The following is a 23,853-nucleotide window of genomic DNA, read 5'->3' as shown; positions in this document are numbered from 1 at the left end:
TAGGCCTCTACGACTTATAACGTATGAATTGATCCAACAAATCGCCTATCTTAAATTTTCAAAGGGAAATAACTCCCTTAAGATGTCTTCCGATCACTGAAGTCAAAATAAACCAAATCATTCTCAAGAGTAGACGAACAATTTGGTGAAAACAGTTTGTTAAAATCTTTTACGGTTTTAGAGATATAGTGATAACAAGAAAAAGGGGACGCGGCGAGATAACTCCTATAAGAATAAGTGATCGGTCACACCGGGTGAGTTTTGAAACCCCCATTACTGTACAACATCATTGACCAAAAAATCCATTCGATATGTTGTAAGACAAAAAAGCATCTCAGACGGCAGAAGAAGAAAAAAAAAAAAAAAAAAAAAAAATAATCAGAAGAAAAACAAAAGGTCTTTCCACGAAAAGTGGAAAGACCTAATTATAGTTTGTACAAAGTCTAAATACAAATTATAATTTGTACAAAGTCTAAACACAAATTATGATTTGTACTTTTTTTGTACACATTATGATATGTACAAAATGATAATTTGTACACAACATACAAGTCACTTATCAGAGGCGGATTTAGGGGGGCAGGGGGCCCGGGCCCCCCTTTTTGGGAAAACATTTGGTTACTTATATAGGAAATCACTTAAGCTTGACTGGAGCGGGCCCCCTCTTAGGTCAGTCAGTGGGCCCCCACTTATGAAAATTTCTGGATCCGCCACTGCTTATAAAAATATTATGAAAGTCCTTGCGTCTTATAATTGTGTGCGGGTGAATTGGTAGAGTTTTATATACATCAATAAGTTCCTTTAAAAAGCGTTTAATCCTACAAGTATAAACAAAAATCCCGAGGCCTTATCTAACGAGTTACATCCTAGATGCTTTGTTCTAACAGGGTTGAATTCTGAGCTGATCACTCCCACCAGATCACCCCAGTTTGAGATTCTTTGATATGCATGCTTTCATTTGTCTGTAACATTTTGGCGGGAATGTCAAATTCACTATAAAACTTTAATATAATTAATTATAAACCAATTCTTCAGAGAACAATCGAAGGTCTATCCACCTCGATAATAAGAAAGAAATTTAAAAAAACGATTTGAGAAAATGTTACTCCGTGTTGATGTTTTGTGGTAAATCAAACTGATATAAAAACAAAATTAAGATTAATAGGTTTATGCAGAAGACTTTATATTTAATGAACCAGAAAGAATTTTTAGCAAAGGTCAAAATCTAAAACGTCAAATTGACATTTGACCTTGACCTCAATTTGGACGTCATAGGTCAGTGATCTCAAATCAAAAGACCCAAGGTCAATCACTTGTATGATTGTGGAGAAATATTTATTTCAAATACATAAGGGGAGGAAACTCCTATAAGGATTTTTCAAAACTCTTGACTTGAATAGGTTGAAGTTGCGCTTATTGTAAACAGTTATTTGGCAAACACAACATATCATTTACTGTAACAGTTTCTTTTGAATAACGATAACAAGCAAAATTCAAAATTTATAACATGACCTTGACCTTTGACCTCGACCCCAATTTCCTTCAAATGGACCAAGGACTTCATATCAAAAGACTGAAGGCCTCTACGACTTATAACGTATGAATTTATCCAACATATCGCCTATTTTAAATTTTCAAAGGGAAATAACTCCCATAAGAAGTCTTCTGATCACTCCAGTCAAAATATACAAATCATTCTTTAGGGTAGACAAAAAATTTGGTGAAAACAGTTTGTTAAAATCTTTTACTGTTTTAGAGATATAGCAATAACAAGAAAAAGGGGACGCAGGGAGATAACTCCTATAAGAATAAGTGTTCGGTCACACAGGGTGAGTTTTGAAACACCCATTACTGTACAACATCATTGGCCAAAAATCCATTCGATATGTTGTAAGACAAAAAAGCATCTCCGACGGCAGAAAAATAAAATAAAATTAAAACCCAATTCTTCAGAGAACAATTGAAGACCTTTCCACCTCGATAATAAGAATGAAATTAAAAAAAATCGATGTTAGAAAATGTCATTCCGTGTTGATGCAATGTGGTAAATCAAACTGGTAAGAAAAAGATTAATAGGTCGATGCAGAAGATTTGATTGTTTTATAATAAACTTTGAATTTTTAGCAAAGGTCAAAATCTAGAACGTCAAATTGACCTTTGACCTTGACCTCAATTTTGAGGTCATAGGTTAGTGATCTCAAATCAAAAGACCCAAGGTCAATCACTTGTATGGTTGTGGAGAAATACTGATTTCAATTACAAAAGGGGAGAAAACTCCTATAAAGGTTAATCAAAACTCTTCGACTTGAATAGGTTGAAGTTGCGCCTTTTTGTAAACAATTATTTGGCAAACACATCATATCATTTACTGTCACAGTTTCTTTGGAATAACGATAACAAGCAAAATTCAAAATTTATTACATGACCTTGACCTTTGACCGTGACCTCAATTTCCCACAAAAGGACCAAGGACTTCATATCAAAAGACTGAAGGCATCTACGACTTATAACGTATGAATTTATCCAACAAATCGCCTATCTTAAATTTTGAAAGGGAGATTACTCCCATAAGATGTCTCCCGATCACTCAAGTCAAAATTAACCAAATCTTTCTTTAGAGTAGACAAACAATTTGATGAAAACAGTTTGCTAAATAAAATTGAGAATGGAAATGGGGAATGTGTCAAAGAGACAACAACCCGACCAAATAAAAAACAACAGCAGAGGGTCACCAACAGTTCTCCAATGTAGCGAGAAATTCCCGCACCCGGTAGCGTCCCTCAGCTGGCCCCTAAACAAATATATACTAGTCCAGTGATAATGAACGCCATACTAATTTCCAAATTGTACACAAGAAACTAAAATTAAAATAATACAAGACTAACAAAGGCCAGAGGCTCCTGACTTGGGACAGGCGCAAAAATGCGGCGGGGTTAAACATGTTTGTGAGATCTCAACCCTCCCCCTATACCTCTAACCAATGTAGAAAAGTAAACGCATAACAATACGCACATTAAAATTCAGTTCAAGAGAAGTCCGAGTCTGATGTCAAAAGATGTAACCAAAGAAAATAAACAAAATGACAATAATACATAAATAACAACAGACTACTAGCAGTTAACTGACATGCCAGCTCCAGACTTCAATTAAACTGACTGAAAGATTATGATTTCTTCATATGAACATCAGGCACAATCCTTCCCGTTAGGGGTTTAGTATCATACCATCATAACATATATGAGAAGAACATAACCCGTGTCATGCCAACAACTGTTTTTAGAATAAATGTGTTTAGTTCCAATGCAAAGACCTTATCAGTGACTCTATATTAACGCCAATCTTTTACTGTTTTAGAGATATAGCGATAACAAGAAAAAGGGGGGCGAGGGGAGATAACTCCTATACGAATAAGTGTTCGGTCACACAGGGTGAGTTTTGAAACACCCATTACTGTACAACATCATTGGCCAAAAATCCATTTGATAAGACAAAAAAGCATCTCAAACGGCAGAAGAAAAAAAATAATCACAAGAAAAACAAAAGGGTTTTCAACGAAAAGCGGAAAGACCTAATAATCAGTAGAAAAACAAAAGGTCTTTCCACGGTAAGTGGAAAGACATACATATACGGAAAAGACTATCTATCAAAATTCACGTTGAAAAAATCCAGTGTATATGCTGGGTTTCGTACTCAAGACCTTAAGCATATCAAGCCACGACACTTACCACTACACCAGGATGACTAGATACAACCTTACAGTAAATTAACATACTTAAAGGAAGCAAGATCTTTTTATAAGTGGGGCGATTTGGGAGACCTTTATTCAGTGGGGTTTAAACCTTTTTCGTTAATAAGTGAGTCGTCAGACTGATTGTTCAGTTTGATTTTACTCTTTTTCAAAAGTGGGGGCGAGTCGGTAAACAAGAGTGGGGCGATTTTTTTACAAAGTGGCGATATAGTGTGGGCCGATTGGCAAGTGGGGCGAGTTGACATTGTTTGATATCTAATCATCGTGTTCGGGGGTCATAAAGGGAATACATCATAATGGTAATATATTAAGTATATTATAATGGTTGTGTGGCGTTCTAAACTCGATTTTATGAATTTTAAATGGTTTTTCGTCTAATCTTTAACAGCTGGGATGTATAAAAGTTATCCCACACAGACTTGGTGTGTCAGTGTTAGATCACCCTCTGGGCTCTGGACATCGGGTGATCTTACACTGACATACCGTGTCCTTGTGGGATAACTATTAAAGATATGTATATATATTTGTGTGTATCATTTAAAGTTTTCTGTTTTACTTAGCAATTGGTTGAATATAAATTTTACTCACCTATCAGCTCTCTCCACAAGTCCTGTCCTTTCAGGTCTTTCAGAAGACGTACTTCAAAGCCTAAATGTTTAAATAGTTTTACCATATAATGACAGTCTGTTTCTGCAAATGGCCTGTACGGTTGATGTTCAAACCTTGAATTAATGATGAAAACTGCAAGGCCTGGCTTTCTCCAACTCAGATTGTAACCATTTGATTCTAGAACGGGTTGGAATTCCTGGTCTTCTGTTGAATTCGTTTCTGCTTCTATTTGTCTTCCTTTAACAGTTTTACCATTTCGAAACTTCCTATTTATTCTTATTCTAAAATGGATATACTAAAATGAATTAGATTAAATCTACAATCCAATAACACTTTCCATGCAACGTCTGAGTAACATATTTCTTTTTGCCAGTATTCATTTAATAATTTTGCACCATACTTTTACCTTTCCTGTCTTTTGCATTTTCATGATTTTAAGTTACACAAGAAATCATATTTTAAAGCAATCGATGCAAGATTTTATGTGTTTGTACATAGAAACTTTATTAAATTGGAAAACATATTTCATTAAAAAAAAAATACAAGTAAAAGAACAAACTGTGACAATCTAATTATATGTTATATAAATACATCAAATGCAGTTGGCGTTGTTTCACTTTTTATACATATGTCAGAATTGGCATATAGGAACTTAAGACAGAAAATCATATTATAAGAAATAAAAGTACAAATAAGTTACCAATGTCTAAAGAAAGTTCTGCATGGTATGGAAAATCTTGACACAATTCAAACGTGAGAATGATCTCACTTATGGTGGCTTGGGAGTCTTAATTATAATTCATAATATTTTTAATAACTTGTCAAAATGAGTTTTTTTTTTTAAATTATAATAAAAAGTATGGTTTCACGCTGCAGGTTGTGTATAAGTGTCAGATTTTCACACGGTATAGATTCTGCATGGAAAATCTAATTTTTTGTGTGATATTAAAAAGGATACTACACTATATAATTTAAAGATGAAACGTGAGAAGATAGCTATTATAACATACTTTCAGATTAGAAAAAAAATGAGGTCACCACACGTTTTCTTGCCACAGGCGCTTGGGTATATGATGCAGATTTTTTTTTTGGATTTTTTTTTTTTGCAGAAGTAGGTGAGACATGCACAGAAGTGATAGATATGTATTATAGATATAGAAAATTGAATATTTTAATCAGCAAAAAAAAAAAGCAAAAAAAAATCTGCATCATATACCCAAACGCCTGTGATTAAATAAGGTAAATTCACTTTCTATTATAGAATTATTTTAACTGAGTTATCTCCCCTTATGTATGAGTTATATTCCCTTATTTGACAAAAGTGACAAAATGAATCAAACAGAAATATTGTGTCCTTTCTAAATATAGCCGTAAATATGATGAAACACATAATATTACATATTAACATTAAAAGTCTAAATTACATACTACTCTCAAGATTTGCATAGTTCATTGAAGATCTAGACCAATTATTATCCGCTACTTCAAAATCCCAGACGGATGTACCCACCCGAGTCAGTACCCTATGGCCTTTGTTCAGTTTTACTGAACTACAGTGGAGATCACTTCTAACCTCTCATTACAATTGTAAGAATTATCTGTCCTAGAACTGTTCTACACTCCCCGAGAACAGTTCTAACCATAGAACTGTTAACAGAACTGTCTAAAACTGTTCTAGTCGTAGAACTGACCAAACCTGTCAGGATTGTAGAACAGTTCTAAATGACGTCACTGCATCTCACTGGTCACCATTCAGTGTTATTATTTTCGTTGATTTTTTAAATATATATGTATATTATATTCTTTTGACATATTTATATTTAAGACAAAGAGTTCGTAAAACTTTTCTATGGACAGAACTGACTAAATCAATACTAGCCGTAGAACTGACAAAAGGTTTGGTCAATTCCAGGTGGAACTGTTTAAAACTGTTCTAGGGTAGAACTGTCAGGATTGACCAAATTAGTTCTAGGTTTGAACTGTTCTAGCTATAACTGTCTAAAAGGTGTCAGGATGACAGTTCTACATACTGTTCTAGAACAGTATTCCTGACAGATTCTGACAGATTTGATGAGAGGTTAGATGTGGTCTCCAGTGAAGTTCACATTTTTGTTTAGTGGTTAGCTGAAGTCCTGGTGCGGGATTTTCTCGCTGTGTTGAAGACCAATTAATGGTCTAGAGATGTTTTTTACTCTTTTGTGGGGTTGTTGTGCCTTTGCCACATTCCCAACTCCAATTCAGTTCCTTATTTAACTCTATTCTGAACTTTATCACATTTTTATAAACCAACTGCAACATTATATAAACATACTTTCTGATGAAAATGACAGATATCTTTGATTGGTTATCAAAGGTACCAGGATTATAATTTAATACGCCAGACGCGCATTTCGTCTTCATAAGACTCATCAGTGACGCTCAGATCAAAATAGTTATAAAGCCAAACAAGTACAAAGTTGAAGAGCACTGAGAACCCAAAATTCCAAAAAAGTTGTGCCAAATACGGCTAAGGTAATCTATTCCTGGGATATGAAAATCCTAAAGTTTAACTTTCACAGTTGCCAACACGAATTGGTTGACGTGTCTGTGTCATTAGCGACATCGCTATCTTGACGAATGCATGCCAAGAATATATACTGTTGTTGACAACACAAAAGTCTCTTTCAGATTGTTCGGGTGTAAAACTCTTGCTAAATAGATAAAAAAAAATTACATACCTTTTAATTACAGTTAATATCTTCTGTCTCAATTTAATCCCATCAGGTGATGAGTCGATTTCTAAAAAGAAAAAAATAGAAAAAGAAAAAAGAAAAAAGCAAAAAATTTAGAATTAGTAATCAGACTTGTTATATTATTAATTTATTGGCCAAGTCCTTCAATGACTTGCAATGTAAATGATACTGCTGAAGTGGGATATGAAAGAGCCTGATATTATAATTTAAGGAACAAACTAACCTTTTACTCTTGGGAACTACTATTTATGCATTTTTATAAGCTTTAAATATTCAAGGGACATTTTGAACAGCGCCTGTTTTTCACTTGTTCCGTTCATTGATATTGTTTGATTTTAACGGTAAGTTTTAATGGACTCCCCATTTTTGAATTTGTCTTGGAATCATGTGTTTTAATGCCCCATTTATGTGCATTATGTTTTCTGGTCTGTGCGTCCGTCCGTCCGTCTGTCCCGCTTCAGGTTAAAGTTTATGGTCTAGGTAGTTTTTGATGAAGTTGAAGACCAATCAACTTGAAACTTATTACACATGTTCCCTATGATATGATCATTATCGACTCCTAGGAGTCGAAAGAATTGAACGATGGACAGTTAGTGTGTGAATTTTTCTTGCTACCTGATTGGAAGATATTACGAGACGTGAATAATCAAAGTTTATTGATTAGTTAGGACAATCCAAACCTAGTAAATGTCCTTCGATCCCGTAGAGTATCGGATTTGTCCTCTCTATTTTAGCAATTAGATTTTGTCTGGTCATTAATCATGCATATTCATGATATTGGTACACAGGCAACTTTTATCTATAAATAGTCGAATCTTCTGGAGTTTCGTAAACAACAACGTTAAATGATATATATACCACTTCATAACGTGTGACCTCACGTGTGTGGTAAAATTTGTTGATTGATGTACGTGGCTATTCTAGTAAATGAATTAATCTACAAAGCGAGAGCACTTTCCATTTTCATCAGCTAAGAGTCGACTAGCCCTTTTTGAAAGGCTAATGCTTGTTCTAATTTGATACCAAATTAGAAATTTTCCCCCGTTTTCACGGTCCACTGAACATAGAAAATTATAGTGCGGATATAGATGCCCCATCCGTGTACTGGGGAAACATTATTGTTTTATATATCTTATTATACTTATAGAGAAAAAAATAATATTAAAAGAATTAATTACAGTGTTGAATTGATAACCTTTTGGAATAAGCATATTTAAAAATCCATACTTTTACCCGGATTGTATCTCAATTTTACGGTCTAAGTTAACAATATCACCGTAAAAATCAGGGCAGCAGTCCTTTTGTGCCAATTACTATTTTTCAGGGGTATCATTTGCACCTAATTTTGTTTCCGAAATGTATCAATTGCGCCAATATTCGGAACTCATTTGCACCAATTTACCTGCACACATATCTTTCATAAAAATAAATGATTAATATAATTATATTTATTCTTATTTTTGGCTAAAAAGTATTATATGTTCGGAGACAGTCAATGTACCGGCAATGGACATTTGAGCGCATTGACAGGACATTTGAGCGAAAAAAAAAAGGACGTTTGAGCGCCAAAGTATAGGACATTTGAGCGCCTAAATTTTAGGACATTTGAGCGAAAATAAGAATAAGCGTAGGACATTTGAGCGAAAACAAGTCTTGGATAGAGAATTGTCTTATTGGCAATCATACCACATTTTCTTACGAATATAGTTCATTAAATGAGGAGTTTACCAACAAAAAGATTAAAACATATTTTAATTGTAAAAAACAAAGCACTAAAAACAAAGCACAGTCATAAAACAGGAGTTTACCAACAAAAAGATTAAAACATCTTTTAATTGTAAACAAAGCACTAAAAACAAAGCACTGTCATAAAACATAAAACTCGGCAACGGCATTATTTACAAGTCTGTTCGGGCTTGGAACTTATATCCCAGGCTTCTGACATAAAAATCCCTCGTAATTTCCTGCTGGCAGTATTTCGAATGCAAATCCCGGAGATTCTGTTCCTTCTCCTTTTCTGTTCGGCTCTGCGGTGCATCAATGTTCAAACTCCGAATTTTTATGTAAGTCACAGATTGCAATTTGATAATAGTGTCAAGGAAAATATAAATTGATGGATGACTGTGATAGAACTGCTCGTTATAATGGGCATGAAATGATTCAGGCCCATTGTTAGTACGTTTTAACGAGGATGGAACTTCGGCCCAGAGATGAGGGGAGCTAAAAAGGCTATCCCAAAAATCCCTTTAAGCCATTTACTAATGTCTGAATCAAGCTCTTTGTATTGTTGACTAAGTCCAACTTTCTGGATTTTTCGCCACCAGGCTTGGCCTAAGTGAAACCTACAGCATTTGATCTCTATAGACGGGAAAAAATCCTTCATAACTTTCATTACCCGTTCTTCAAAATCGACGTGTACTGCTTTCGGTTGAAGTGTGTGACCTTGATCGGAACATAGCTTGACAATTGAGGAAAAGCAATTCACGTAAATTTCTTCAGACTTTCCAGGAAGTAAGCAGAATACAAGATTTAGGAAGTGCAGGGTGAGATTTACGCCTCTTTCTATATATAGCCTTTGAAACGCTGCCAATGTCTTCAGACTTTAGATTTGCTTCATCCATGTTCTGTAACTCTGTACGGATAATTTTTGAAGGACGTTGAGCAATATCATCATCCGCTTTTCTTTTTGATCGTACCCGCAGCAAGTGACGTTCATTGTCACGATCACTGGTATCATGGTTATGAGTATTTTTCTGTTGAATTATAACGGTTCCGGTACAATCCGTCCTCAGTCTTGCTTTGCAACCTTTTGCCTGAAAAATATTGAAAGGACAAATACAATTGAACATGTTTAGAATGGGAACACCACAGACATTTATGTGTTTAGCTTCTAAACATTTTCCTAAACATGTTTAGGCTCTAAGCACAATTTTTACAGTGTATTGTATGAATATTGTAAAGTGCCTAGAAAATCAACCTAACAATGTTATATAGGTTACAGTACGACCTTCAACATGGAGCCTTGATACCTAACCCTATATGTGGTAGCTTATATTCAAATGTGTTAAAAAATTAATCTAAAGGAGGTATAAGATAGACATATAATGATATAGATATAAATCAAAATTAAAAGAAGTTATGGAAGTTGAAGCGTAACAGACGAACAAGTAGTTTACATTAACATTAAATTTGTAAAAAAAGGTACTTACTGTACATCTCCAGGATATTTCTTCTCCTTTTAGTGTTTTGTCCACTCTATATCGGAAACTGTCACAAACAAGGCTTCTTTTTCCCTTATTAGTCTCGGTCAAAATAATATCCATTTTAACACGTACATGTATTATTAGTATTAAGATTTCAAGTGCCAAGGGACATTTCACTTAATAGATATATATATAAGAATTTTAGAACAAAGAAAATTTGCATAGCCAATGAATTATAGTAGAATTGATTGGTAAATAGAGATCAACTTAGGATTTCACTTACATAAACCAGCCAGAACCGGTCGAATTACTCGGGTGTGAAATAAAATAAAAAATATTTATAACTAAATCTTACTTTTTTTTCTTACTTTTAAAAAAAATCTTAATTCGTGTAAAATTATCAGGGAAAATTTCGCTCAAATGTCCTGTCTGAAAACTCAGGTAAGGTTAATATCCCGGCGCTCAAATGTCCTATGAAGTCGGCGCTCAAATGACCCTATGTGCTTTTTTCTTTTTCGCTCAAATGTCCTATGCCCCAATGTACAGAGAGAGAATAAAACTTATTGCTTTGCTGCATATTTGATAAAGATATACCAATAGAGAAGAAACTAGAAGCTTTTGCTGATTATGTTTAGCCACATATGTTGATGACACAGTGTGTTTTATGCATTTCAACCTTCAATGTTTGTGTTTTTGGACAAAAAAGTGAAGTTACAAGCTACTACATAAATTAAAGTGGGAAGTAATCATGCAGCAGCAGTAAGAAGAAGAAATGTTTCAGAAAAGGAAACATTTGCCGTGTAAACTGCCGGCTCCAAGTCCGAATAAAGGAGTAGGGAAGTCATTTTTATTCTAATTGGCGCAATCGTATGTTTTATTTTTGGCGCAAATGATACCGTGTAATTTTGAAACAAGGAGCGCAAACGTAGCATTAGAGGAAAAAAGTTGTGGCGCAAAAGGACGCATTTTTTTTTGGCGCAAACGGATCTCTTTCAAAATTAGCATGTCCCATCTCCCGTTTGCATAAAGTAGTCTACAGGTACAGTTAAACATTCAGTCAATTCAGGAATTTGGCAGTTGTTATCCTTTTTATACTTTTTTCAATCCATTATTTTTATCTATGGAATTATTTAGTAAAAGTGTTAATTAATTCGTGGTATAAAAATCCTTGATTCAATAATTTACCAGTAATACATAGATAACTATCATTGAATTTCGGCAGATTTTTAAAATTTTTTATAACCGTTCGGAAAACAAAAAAATATCATAAAGATAACGGTAAGAATGTTGAAATTCTCCTTATATCTATACACATGAAGTAATGTTTTTATAATTAAAAAAAAAAGTCCCGATGGAAGCAAACTAGAGCTAAGTTCATAATGTTCAGCATAAGTTTATTCAAGGGATCAACAACTTTACAAAGATGTTATCTAAATTTGCATGCTCTATAAACAACATCACCGTTAAAATTAGTGTGCGATATCCCCTATTAAGTAAGATTTGTAGAGGTACAGTCAAACTTTTCAACAAAGTCTTGTAACTTTGAAAGGATTTAGTTTAAGTATTTCATGGTAAACTAAAATCAATAACTCATTAATTTTCAAGTTAAACAAAAAGGAGGTAAAAAATTTAAAATGTCACTACAGACATGGCATGGCAAACGAGTAAGAAATTACACAGAAAAAGGCTATTGGTACTTTACGGAACGGAACGGAACGGAACGGAACGGAACGGAATTTCATTTAAGGTATCCAAAGGGGGCATTTATCAAAATTTCGAAAAATCTTTAAAACAAAACAAACTTGAAAATTTCTGTGTTTTACGGTTTTCCATATACAAATAACACAAATGTATACTTAATCTCATCTTCACAGGTGAAATGTGTAATAATGTATAACATCGGAAAATATTAGATGTAGATGAATATGTCGGATTGTCCTGATAAATTATCATTAAATTAACGCATTTGCAAGTCATGCATTATGATATCTAGACTGACCTCACGTCGTCCTTGATTAGAGACAGTGATCCAGTTGAATCTGATTTAAGCTGGGGTCACACATTCACGATTTTTACTGCCGTCCTTGACAGGACCATTCCCGATTAAAATTTGTCAAAAGTCTGATCAAGATCATGTGAATCGTGGATGGAAATTCGATTTGTATCTTTCGCCAGGTAAAATTCTACCGAGTCTGTCACGACTGCGTCCCGATTCTACCGAATGTAATCCGACAGAGATCAGATAGTGACAAGACAGTGAACCGACGCTGACGGAAGTTATCCGTTTGAAAACTGTCGGCATAATCGGGATGATCAGGTACTGTCGGAACGTAATCCTATCACGGTCCGCTCTATCGCATTGCAAACGGCTTTGTCTGGTCTCAGTCGTATTGTATTCTGTTATTGTCGGGACTTCTCCAGATCATTCCCGTTCCACAGGACACCGTCCCGAATACACAGAACATTGTTAGGAATTCGATCCGATACAGCAGAATCTGTCACGACATAGGCACGATTGTAATCCGACTAGACAAAATCGGCTGAGTTTCCCCGAATGTTACGGGACGCACCTAACTGTCGGGGTGCTTTGCCGAACTATTCGGACCCTTCCCGACCAGTAGGAATCTGTTACGAACTAAAACGACTGCGTTCAGACAATAATAGGACATTCCAGATAATTGAGGATACTAATCCGACTTTTTCACTTTTCGTGTCGTATCGCTGTCTGATCTCAAACGGGAGCAATAATCGGCAATGTGTGAACCCCGCATTAAACTTTTTAATTTATTTTTCTGTTCCGTTCCGTTCCGCAAAGTACCAATTGCTCTGAGGAATTGGTATTTAACGGAAAAAACGGAAACAGACATCTTTAATGTAATTAAAGCAGTATGATAAAAAAAATTGTCTGACACCTCTTTTTGCATGAGTGGTATGTGTTTTAGGTAGCATTTTCGACTTGATCAATAATACAAAATTTAACACAAAGGCAGGTTACACAAAAAGTCTTTCTCCTTCCATCGGTAATTATATTTTAAAAAAGGGGCCTTCAACAGCCCGTTCCGACGATGATTAGAGACAGTGATCCAGTTGAATCTGATTTAAACTTTTTAATTTATTTTTCCGTTCCGTTCCGTTCCGCAAAGTACCAATTGCTCTGAGGAATTGGTATTTAACGGAAAAAACGGAAACAGACATCTTTAATGTAATTAAAGCAGTATGATAAAAAAAATTGTCTGACACCTCTTTTTGCATGAGTGGTATGTGTTTTAGATAGCATTTTCGACTTGATCAATAATACAAAATTTAACACAAAGGCAGGTTACACAAAAAGTCTTTCTCCTTCCATCGGTAATTATATTTTAAAAAAGAGGCCTTCAACAGCCCGTTCCGACGATGATTAGAGACAGTGATCAAGTTGAATCTGATGTAAACTTTTTAATTTATTTTTCCGTTCCGTTCCGTTCCGCAAAGTACCAATTGCTCTGAGGAATTGGTATTTAACGGAAAAAACGGAAACAGACATCTTTAATGTAATTAAAGCAGTATGATAAAAAAAATTGTCTGACACCTCTTTTTGCATGAGTGGTTTGTGTTTTAGATAGCATTTTCGACTTGATCAATAATAAAAAAATTAACACAAAGGCAGGTTACACAAAAAGTCTTTCTCCTTCCATCGGTAATTATATTTTAAAAAAGGGGCCTTCAACAGCCCGTTCCGACGATGATTAGAGACAGTGATCCAGTTGAATCTGATGTAAACTTTTTAATTTATTTTCCGTTCCGTTCCGTTCCGCAAAGTACCAATTGCTCTGAGGAATTGGTATAATTTATGTATTACTGAAAAATTATTACACCAGGGTTTTCGATATCACAAACTAGTCAAAACATTTACTAAATTTTATCATCGGTATAAAGACATCATTCGTAAATATAGCTCAACATGCAGACTTCTAATACGTTCAGGTATTTCACATCCAATTTTTTATGGAAATATTCTTTATAAAGCACAAAGGTGTCAGTATTCACCTCAGAAACTTACAAAACCTTTGAATAGACTTATCAAGAAGGGATATAATTACGATACTGTTGTCAAGTCATTAAAGATTGCTTATTTTGGCGTTAATATTGAGTCACTGATAAGGTCTTTGCATCGGAACTAAACACATTTATTCTAAAAACAGTTGTTGGCATGACACGGGTTATGTTCTTCTCATATATGTTATGATGGTATGATACTAAACCCCTTACGGGAAGGATTGTGCCTGATGTTCATATGATGAAATCATAATCTTTCAGTCAGTTTAATTGAAGTCTGGAGCTGGCATGTCAGTTAACTGCTAGTAGTCTGTTGTTATTTATGTATTATTGTCATTTTGTTTATTTTCTTTGGTTACATCTTCTGACATCAGACTCGGACGTCTCTTGAACTGAATTTTAATGTGCGTATTGTTATGCGTTTACTTTTCTACATTGGTCAGAGGTATAGGGGGAGGGTTGAGATCTCACAAACATGTTTAACCCCGCCGCATTTTTGCGCCTGTCCCAAGTCAGGAGCCTCTGGCCTTTGTTAGTCTTGTATTATTTTAATTTTAGTTTCTTGTGTACAATTTGGAAATTAGTATGGCGTTCATTATCACTGGACTAGTATATATTTGTTTAGGGGCCAGCTGAAGGACGCCTCCGGGTGCGGGAATTTCTCGCTACATTGAAGACCTGTTGGTGACCCTCTGCTGTTGTTTTTTATTTGGTCGGGTTGTTGTCTCTTTGACACATTCCCCATTTCCATTCTCAATTTTATTTAACGGAAAAAAAGGAAACAGACATCTTTAATGTAATTAAAGCAGTATGATAAAAAAAATTGTCTGACACCTCTTTTTGCATGAGTGGTATGTGTTTTAGATAGCATTTTCGACTTGATCAATAATAAAAAAAATTAACACAAAGGCAGGTTACACAAAAAGTCTTTCTCCTTCCATCGGTAATTATATTTAAAAAAAGGGGCCTTCAACAGCCCGTTCCGACGATGATTAGAGACAGTGATCAAGTTGAATCTGATGTAAATTTTTAATTTATTTTTCCGTTCCGTTCCGTTCCGCAAAGTACCAATTGCTCTGAGGAATTGGTATTTAACGGAAAAAACGGAAACAGACATCTTTAATGTAATTAAAGCAGTATGATAAAAAAAATTGTCTGACACCTCTTTTTGCATGAGTGGTATGTGTTTTAGATAGCATTTTCGACTTGATCAATAATAAAAAAAATTAACACAAAGGCAGGTTACACAAAAAGTCTTTCTCCTTCCATCGGTAATTATATTTTAAAAAAGGGGCCTTCAACAGCCCGTTCCGACGATGATTAGAGACAGTGATCCAGTTGAATCTGATGTAAACTTTTTAATTTATTTTTCCGTTCCGTTCCGTTCCGCAAAGTACCAATTGCTCTGAGGAATTGGTATTTAACGGAAAAAACGGAAACAGACATCTTTAATGTAATTAAAGCAGTATGATAAAAAAAAAATTGTCTGACACCTCTTTTTGCATGAGTGGTATGTGTTTTAGATAGCATTTTCGACTTGATCAATAATAAAAAAATTAACACAAAGGCAGGTTACACAAAAAGTCTTTCTCCTTCCATCGGTAATTATATTTTAAAAAAGAGGCCTTCAACAGCCCGTTCCGACGATGATTAGAGACAGTGATCAAGTTGAATCTGATGTAATCTTTTTAATTTATTTTTCCGTTCCGTTCCGTTCCGCAAAGTACCAATTGCTCTGAGGAATTGGTATTTAACGGTAAAAACGGAAACAGACATCTTTAATGTAATTAAAGCAGTATGATAAAAACAAGTCAGACCCTTCTTTTTTGAATGAGTGGTAAGTGTTTTAGATAGCATTTCGACTTGATCAATATTTAAATAAACAGCTGCGCCATGAGCGCATGATACGCCCGTCGTCTTGTGAAAAAACATAAATCTTTTTTGAATAACACAGGGTTGTACAGGTTGTCATGCTTAGTATATCCTGACTCATTCCTTATTCCCGATCAATAGGAAGATTGTACAAGATGTATTTGGAAACCCGACGGAACATTAGCCTGTTAAGTTTTAAGCAAAAGAGATACAGCGCAATATGTGAAAAAAAACCTCTTTTTTTACAAAAAACTCAATAACTCGAAAATATAAAAATGAATCATCACCAAAAAGTATACAGATCTTTAGATTAATATAACAAAGAAGTGTGTAAAGTTTTAAGCAATAATCATAAATCGTTTTTGAGATATGGTGCGACATGTAACCCCCCCCCTTTTTTTTTACAAAATACTCAATAACTCAAAAATGAAATTTTGAATCATCACCAAAAAGTATACAGATATTAAGATTAATATAACTAAGAAGTAATTAAAGTTTTAAGCCATAATCAAGAATCGTTTTTGAGATACGGTGCGACATGTGAAAAAAACACACCCCTGTTTTAGTTACAAAGTGCCGTAACTCAAAAAGTTGTAATCTTATTTTCACAAAAAAGTATACAGATCATTTTACCATCATAAGAAACAACTATGTTAAGTTTCATGAAATTTGGATAAGTCGTTCTCAAGTTACGGTGCGACATGTTTACACCGGACAGACGGACAGACGGACGGACGGACGGACGGACACTGGACATTTGTATACCATAATACGTCCCGTCAAAATTGACGGACGTATAAAAAATAACACAAAGACAGGTTAGACAAAAGGTCTTTCTACTTCCATTGGTAATTATAAATTAAAAAAGGGGCCTTCCGAAGATGATTAGAAACAGTGATCAAGTTGAATCTGATTTCCGTTCCGTTCCGCAAAATACCAATTGCTCTGAGAATTGGTATTTAACGGAATCGAATGGAAACAGGCATCTGTAATGTAATAAAAGCAGTCTTGATAATATCAGTGCAAAGTTTTTAAAAATTACTTCTTATCTTATTTCAGTTCCCTTATGTCAAATTTTTAATTCAAGCATTAAAAAATCAGTTTATCCATCATTATTCAAATTAGCTAAAGTCATACCAGTTTTTGAAAATAAATGTTAAAAAATGATGTATTTAATTACAGACCAATTGCATTTTTACAATTAGTATCTAAAATACTTGAGAGACACGTAAAAACTTATTTAATGAACTATACGGACACATATAATCTGTTGTATGTCCTGCAATCAGGTTTTCGTTCGAACCATTCCTGTCAAACTGCCATGACAACTTTGTTAGATAAATGGTTAAAAGCAATTGATGAATGCGAATTAGTAGGAGCAGTATTTCTGGATCTTTGTAAAGCTTCTGATGTTCTTCATCATAAACTGCTCCTCCAGAAATTACAAAAATACAGATTTTCTTATTCTTCACTGCACTGGCATACTTCATATCTAACTGATAGACAGCAGGTTGTATGCATTTCAAATACTTTTTCAGGTGTATTAAAAGTAAAAACAGGTGTACCCTAAGGGTTCGTTTAAGGTCCCATATTATTCTTATTATTCATTAATTTTTTGCCTTTGTGTAATCCAAATCATAACAGTGATCTTTTGGCTGATGATAGTACTATTTCTGTTACTGGTAAAAACAAAAGTTGTATAGCCAGACACTAAATACTGTGTTAGAAAATATTTCTCATTGGTGTGATGAAAACAAAATGTTAATCAATGTATCCAAAACAAAGAAAATGTGTTTATGTTCAGAACACAAACTTTCTGTCATGTGTAATGAACCTTTTAATATCTTCATTAATAATCAATATATTAATGAAAGTCAGCGTGAACAAGTCCTTGGTATTTTTGTGGACGCAACTCTGTCTTGGTCTGATCATATCAAATATGTTATTAAAAACTTTAAGGCAAATTCTTCCTTTAGCTCTACTAAAAAGGATCAAGAAATATTTAAATCATAATGCAAGAATTTTATTTTATAATGCATACATTCTTCCAAATTTTGACTACTGTTGTTCAATATGGGGCAACTGTAACACATTTTTAATCGACAGTTTGCTTAAATTACAAAAAAGGGAAGCTAGAATTATTTTAAATGAACACGATTTTCAAAAACCATCTGTTGAACTTTTTAAAGAATCTGGAATAATTCCAGTAAATACATGTAATAGAATATTATACCACAAGTCCTTATTAATGTATGAATAAAACAATGGATTGGTACCCCAATACTTGTCAAATCTTATTGTAACTACAAATATCAAACAGTCATACAGTACTCGACTCTCATTTTCAGATAATTTTATTGTTCCAAAATCAAATACAGAATTATACAAACCAAGCTTTTCTTTTAGTGGTCAAAAGGTGTGGAATTCACTATCCAAAGAAATCAAAAAATCAAAAAAATGTACCGTCATTCAAGTATACTTACAAATCATTATATATTTTAACAATAAAACTCAAAAACACTATCATGTAATCCGTTTTGTTCATGTATTTGTTTGTGTAATTTAATATTTATACTATTATTCATCATTGTGTATTGCTAGATTGATTTGGTTTATATCAACCGTGCAAGGGCTTTTGTCAAGGTCGTTAAAAAAAACCCGTAGTAGTAGATTATGGTTATTCATGTTGTTAATATTGTGTCTATAGAGAGCCTTATTGAAAATTGATTTAATCCAAATGAGTTACTCTCTTTAAATAAAGATTTATTTATTCTTATTTAATTATTTATTTATTTATTTATACGAATGACCCCGAGGTTAATGCAAGTTAAAGTTGACATGGATCGTAATTCCAATAAGGCCAATTATAACATAAAATGCATCCAATCTGCAAGTTATCATTATACACTTATAATTTCACGTCAAAAATCTTTAGGCGTGCTCAAACAAGTTGGAATATGTACTGTCTTAATGCAATTTTAAAAGTAAAAACACTGTATTCAGGCGCGTATTTGGAGGAGTCCTGCACTCCGTAATTAAAACAGGTTGCTATCTTTTAAAAAAAGATAAGCAATACGAGAACCTTATTGGGGGTTTGGTTTGAAAGAAAAATAAATTCATTATTTCATCTCATTTTCATAAGAAATTTGAAAACTGACATAAATTCAATATCCCGGGACATATTACCTTATTGAGAAGGCCAAAAAATCGAATGACTGACCTTTTCGTCAGTTTGAATACAATCGGACTAAACTAAGGGACGGACCAATTAACTTGCAATTGGGGGGAGGGGGGGGCATGTTTTTTTTCGTAAATAAATATGTTGATTCTGAATAGAGAAAATAAATAATTTGGCCAGCAAAGGGAGAAAAAAAATTTTGACAGAGGATATTTACCATAAAAAATAATGTTAAATTTGAAAAAAATAATTTGTCGCGCCACTTCCCAAAAATAAAAAAAAATTGCGCGCATGCCTCCCCCTCTGCAAGTTAAATGGTCCGTCCCTAAAGATCATATAAAATGTGTCGATACGTTGCTTATAAGGATCTGAAAACGCTCAATTTTACTTTCTGTTTAAAGATCTTTTGAGGTTCTCTTAATTTGTCGGATTAATACACACTTTTAAAATTTGAAAGCTTAAATTTTTATTAGCTGATGTAAAAACAAGACGACGGGCGTATCATGCGCTCATGGCGCAGCTGTTTATTTAAATATTGATCAAGTCGAAATGCTATCTAAAACACTTACCACTCATTCAAAAAAGAAAGGTCTGACATGTTTTTATCATACTGCTTTAATTACATTAAAGATGTCTGTTTCCGTTTTTTCCGTTAAATACCAATTCCTCAGAGCAATTGGTACTTTGCGGAACGGAAAAATAAATTAAAAAGTTTACATCAGATTCAACTTGATCACTGTCTCTAATCATCGTCGGAACGGGCTGTTGAAGGCCTCTTTTTTAAAATATAATTACCGATGGAAGGAGAAAGACTTTTTGTGTAACCTGCCTTTGTGTTAAATATTTTTATTATTGATCAAGTCGAAAATGCTATCTAAAACACATACCACTCATGCAAAAAGAGGTGTCAGACAATTTTTTTTTATCATACTGCTTTAATTACATTAAAGATGTCTCTTTCCGTTTTTTCCGTTAAATACCAATTCCTCAGAGCAATTGGTACTTTGCAGAACGGAACGGAAAAATAAATTAAAAAGTTTACATCAGATTCAACTTGATCACTGTCTCTAATCATCGTCGGAACGGGCTGTTGAAGGCCTCTTTTTTAAAATATCATTACCGATGGAAGGAGAAAGACTTTTTGTGTAACCTGCCTTTGTGTTAAATTTTTTATTATTGATCAAGTCGAAAATGCTATCTAAAACACATGTATACCACTCATGCAAAAAGAGGTGTCAGACAATTTTTTTTTATCATACTGCTTTAATTACATTAAAGATGTCTGTTTCCGTTTTTTCCGTTAAATACCAATTCCTCAGAGCAATTGGTACTTTGCGGAACGGAACGGAAAAATAAATTAAAAAGTTTAAATCAGATTCAACTTGATCACTGTCTCTAATCATCGTCGGAACGGGCTGTTGAAGGCCCCTTTTTTAAAATATAATTACCGATGGAAGGAGAAAGACTTTTTGTGTAACCTGCCTTTGTGTTAATTTTTTTATTATTGATCAAGTCGAAAATGCTATCTAAAACACATACCACTCATGCAAAAAGAGGTGTCAGACAATTTTTTTTATCATACTGCTTTAATTACATTAAAGATGTCTGTTTCCGTTTTTTCCGTTAAATACCAATTCCTCAGAGCAATTGGTACTTTGCGGAACGGAACGGAAAAATAAATTAAAAAGTTTACATCAGATTCAACTTGATCACTGTCTCTAATCATCGTCGGAACGGGCTGTTGAAGGCCTCTTTTTTAAAATATCATTACCGATGGAAGGAGAAAGACTTTTTGTGTAACCTGCCTTTGTGTTAAATTTTTTATTATTGATCAAGTCGAAAATGCTATCTAAAACACATACCACTCATGCAAAAAGAGGTGTCAGACAATTTTTTTTTTATCATACTGCTTTAATTACATTAAAGATGTCTGTTTCCGTTTTTTCCGTTAAATACCAATTCCTTAGAGCAATTGGTACTTTGCGGAACGGAACGGAACGGAAAAATAAATTAAAAAGTTTAAATCAGATTCAACTTGATCACTGTCTCTAATCATCGTCGGAACGGGCTGTTGAAGGCCCCTTTTTTAAAATATAATTACCGATGGAAGGAGAAAGACTTTTTGTGTAACCTGCCTTTGTGTTAAATTTTGTATTATTGATCAAGTCGAAAATGCTATCTAAAACACATACCACTCATGCAAAAAGAGGTGTCAGACAATTTTTTTTATCATACTGCTTTAATTACATTAAAGATGTCTGTTTCCGTTTTTTCCGTTAAATACCAATTCCTCAGAGCAATTGGTACTTTGCGGAACGGAACGGAACGGAAAAATAAATTAAAAAGTTTAAATCAGATTCAACTGGATCACTGTCTCTAATCAAGGACGACGTGAGGTCAGTCTATATATAATAATGCATGACTTGCAAATGCGTTAATTTCATGATAATTTATCAGGACAATCCGACATATTCATCTACAGAATATTTCCCGATGTTATACATTATTACACATTTCACCTGTGAAGATGAGAGTAAGTATACATTTGTGTTATTTGTATATGGAAAACCGTAAAACACAGAAATTTTAAAGTTTGTTTTGTTTTAAAGATTTTTCGAAATTTTGATAAATGCCCCCTTTGGATACCTTAAATGAAATTCCGTTCCGTTCCGTTCCGTAAAGTACCAATAGCCCAGAAAAACGTCACCATACAAAAAGGAAATAAAAAAATCGCATCTTTAATCGTAAATTTGAGTAAACATTATTTATGTGAAAGTGAGATATCCAATCTAGAAAAGGATTATTATTATCGTTTATTTTAAATTTATTTAAAATCAGTTTCTATGCCCGCTGCGTAATAAGGGAATTCTTCATCATTAAAATCGACACATATCATTAACACAGATTGACAGTTTTGACATGTTGTGTTCTATTTGTTGATTTCATCTAGTTGATCATTTTAGAGTAAACAATTTCTTTCAATTTATTGATATAAAGTTTTTAAGATACTTCACAAAACGAAAAAAATGATTAAATTGTAATTTAAAGCCAAACGTTTCTATACGATGTCTTCTATCATTTTTCATGAGAATAGGAACACAGGCAATGTGGATAAGTTCACATAAAAAATCTATAATACGAACGCCATCTGATCTGTAGGTTATCTGAGAGTTTCACTGAAATCCTTATCTGTAGGACAGAAATTGCGAACTTGAAAAAAAAATAATACATGTATACTAATAACGTACGAAAAAGGCATAACAGACTGACGATTCGAACATACACAAGTCAACGTTAAGTCTCAAATTAATTTAACAGGATTGCATTCACAGATATATTCATGTGTGGTGGTGAACATTATTCAAAACCATTCCTTCGTTTCTATAAACGGTGATGTTGTTTATAGAGCACGCAAAACCATTCCTTCGTCAAAGTGAGGGCATTGTGAATTTCACAAGGCACATCTATAACAGAATTTGAAGAAATTCATTGAAAGTTATTTTACACAATAAGAACAAATAAAACTAAATAAAAACCTGTAAATTGGGTATCTTCTGTGTCGTCTGAATCTGAAGAATCAGTTGACATGACTTCGTTATATTTCTCTTCAATTTCCGGGTATTTTTATTCTCCCTTTGACAAACAACATATTTCAAGTTATTAATAAGTAAACATACACCTACAACTTGAAAAGAACCATCCCACCATGACAAACGTTGAACGGGATATATATAAATACCCGATGAATAATATTTAAACCATTGAATTTCGTACAGTAATTTTCAATTTCCCAAAGATTAAGTATAGCAGGAAATTTGTTACTTTCAGTTTGTGATTTTGTTATGCACTCCTTCAAACTATAGCCTTCAAATTACTTTTCAATGTAGATAACATTCTTACGAAACAATAATATGAATAATAAAAATGCACGTAATTGAACTTTAATTGGCTTCTCGTATATTTAGAGATAAGAATACTTTGTGAGAATCACAAATTCAGCTATTTCTGTAACACTTTCTTTAAATGTTTAAATCATCTTTTATGAAACGTGTAACCGAGCGGATGGCAAATTCCTATACTTATATTTTTACGTCTAGGTTCGTACCAGATTCGTGGAATTTGAAAAGCATTTAACTAGAGATAACTGCTAGAGATAAACTCGCCACAAACCTTAAATACACTTAATTGAAAAAAAAACTATTTTAAAATTTACACGATCACCTGCACGTACGTCTTATGACTAAACCAAAGTTCTGTATAAACAAATTACTTTCAATACCTGATTCAACTTGTTACCAGATATATAAAATAGGTATGAAATCTCTCACAGAAATGTTTTCAAACGTGTATGTAACCTATTTTCAAATCCTGTTGTATAGAAACTTAAGTAAGAACAGTATAAAGAAGTGGTGTGAACCGCAAACTCCCAGTACATTAATGTCACTTTATAATGTGGGATATGAATTCTGCAAAACA

General features: G+C 33.7%; 1 protein-coding gene across 2 annotated transcripts in view; it reads right to left on the bottom strand.

The window, feature by feature from the left end:
- Nucleotides 1-23,480, bottom strand: part of LOC139516018 (caspase-1-like) — a 29,227-nt gene extending 5,747 nt beyond the window's left edge. The window contains exons 1-3 of one of the 2 annotated variants that reach the window (XR_011662899.1): nucleotides 22,914-23,079; nucleotides 7,075-7,135; nucleotides 4,337-4,638 (exon numbers count right to left, since the gene is read on the bottom strand). Coding sequence is in view for 1 of the 2 variants with exons in the window: in XM_071305822.1 (XP_071161923.1) it covers nucleotides 4,337-4,638; nucleotides 7,075-7,135; nucleotides 22,914-22,965 (415 nt within the window). In the remaining variant the exon portion in view is untranslated. Of the gene's footprint in view, nucleotides 1-4,336; nucleotides 4,639-7,074; nucleotides 7,136-22,913 lie in introns of both variants that reach the window. The other variant, XM_071305822.1, reaches the window with a different exon arrangement.
- Nucleotides 23,481-23,853: the final 373 nt, after the last annotated feature.

This window comes from Mytilus edulis, chromosome 3 (genome assembly GCF_963676685.1).
Source record: "Mytilus edulis chromosome 3, xbMytEdul2.2, whole genome shotgun sequence".
In the NCBI taxonomy this organism is placed as follows: Eukaryota; Metazoa; Mollusca; class Bivalvia; order Mytilida; family Mytilidae; genus Mytilus; species Mytilus edulis.
Note: the sequence above shows the minus strand (reverse complement) of the source record. Positions and strands in the feature narration are given on the sequence as shown.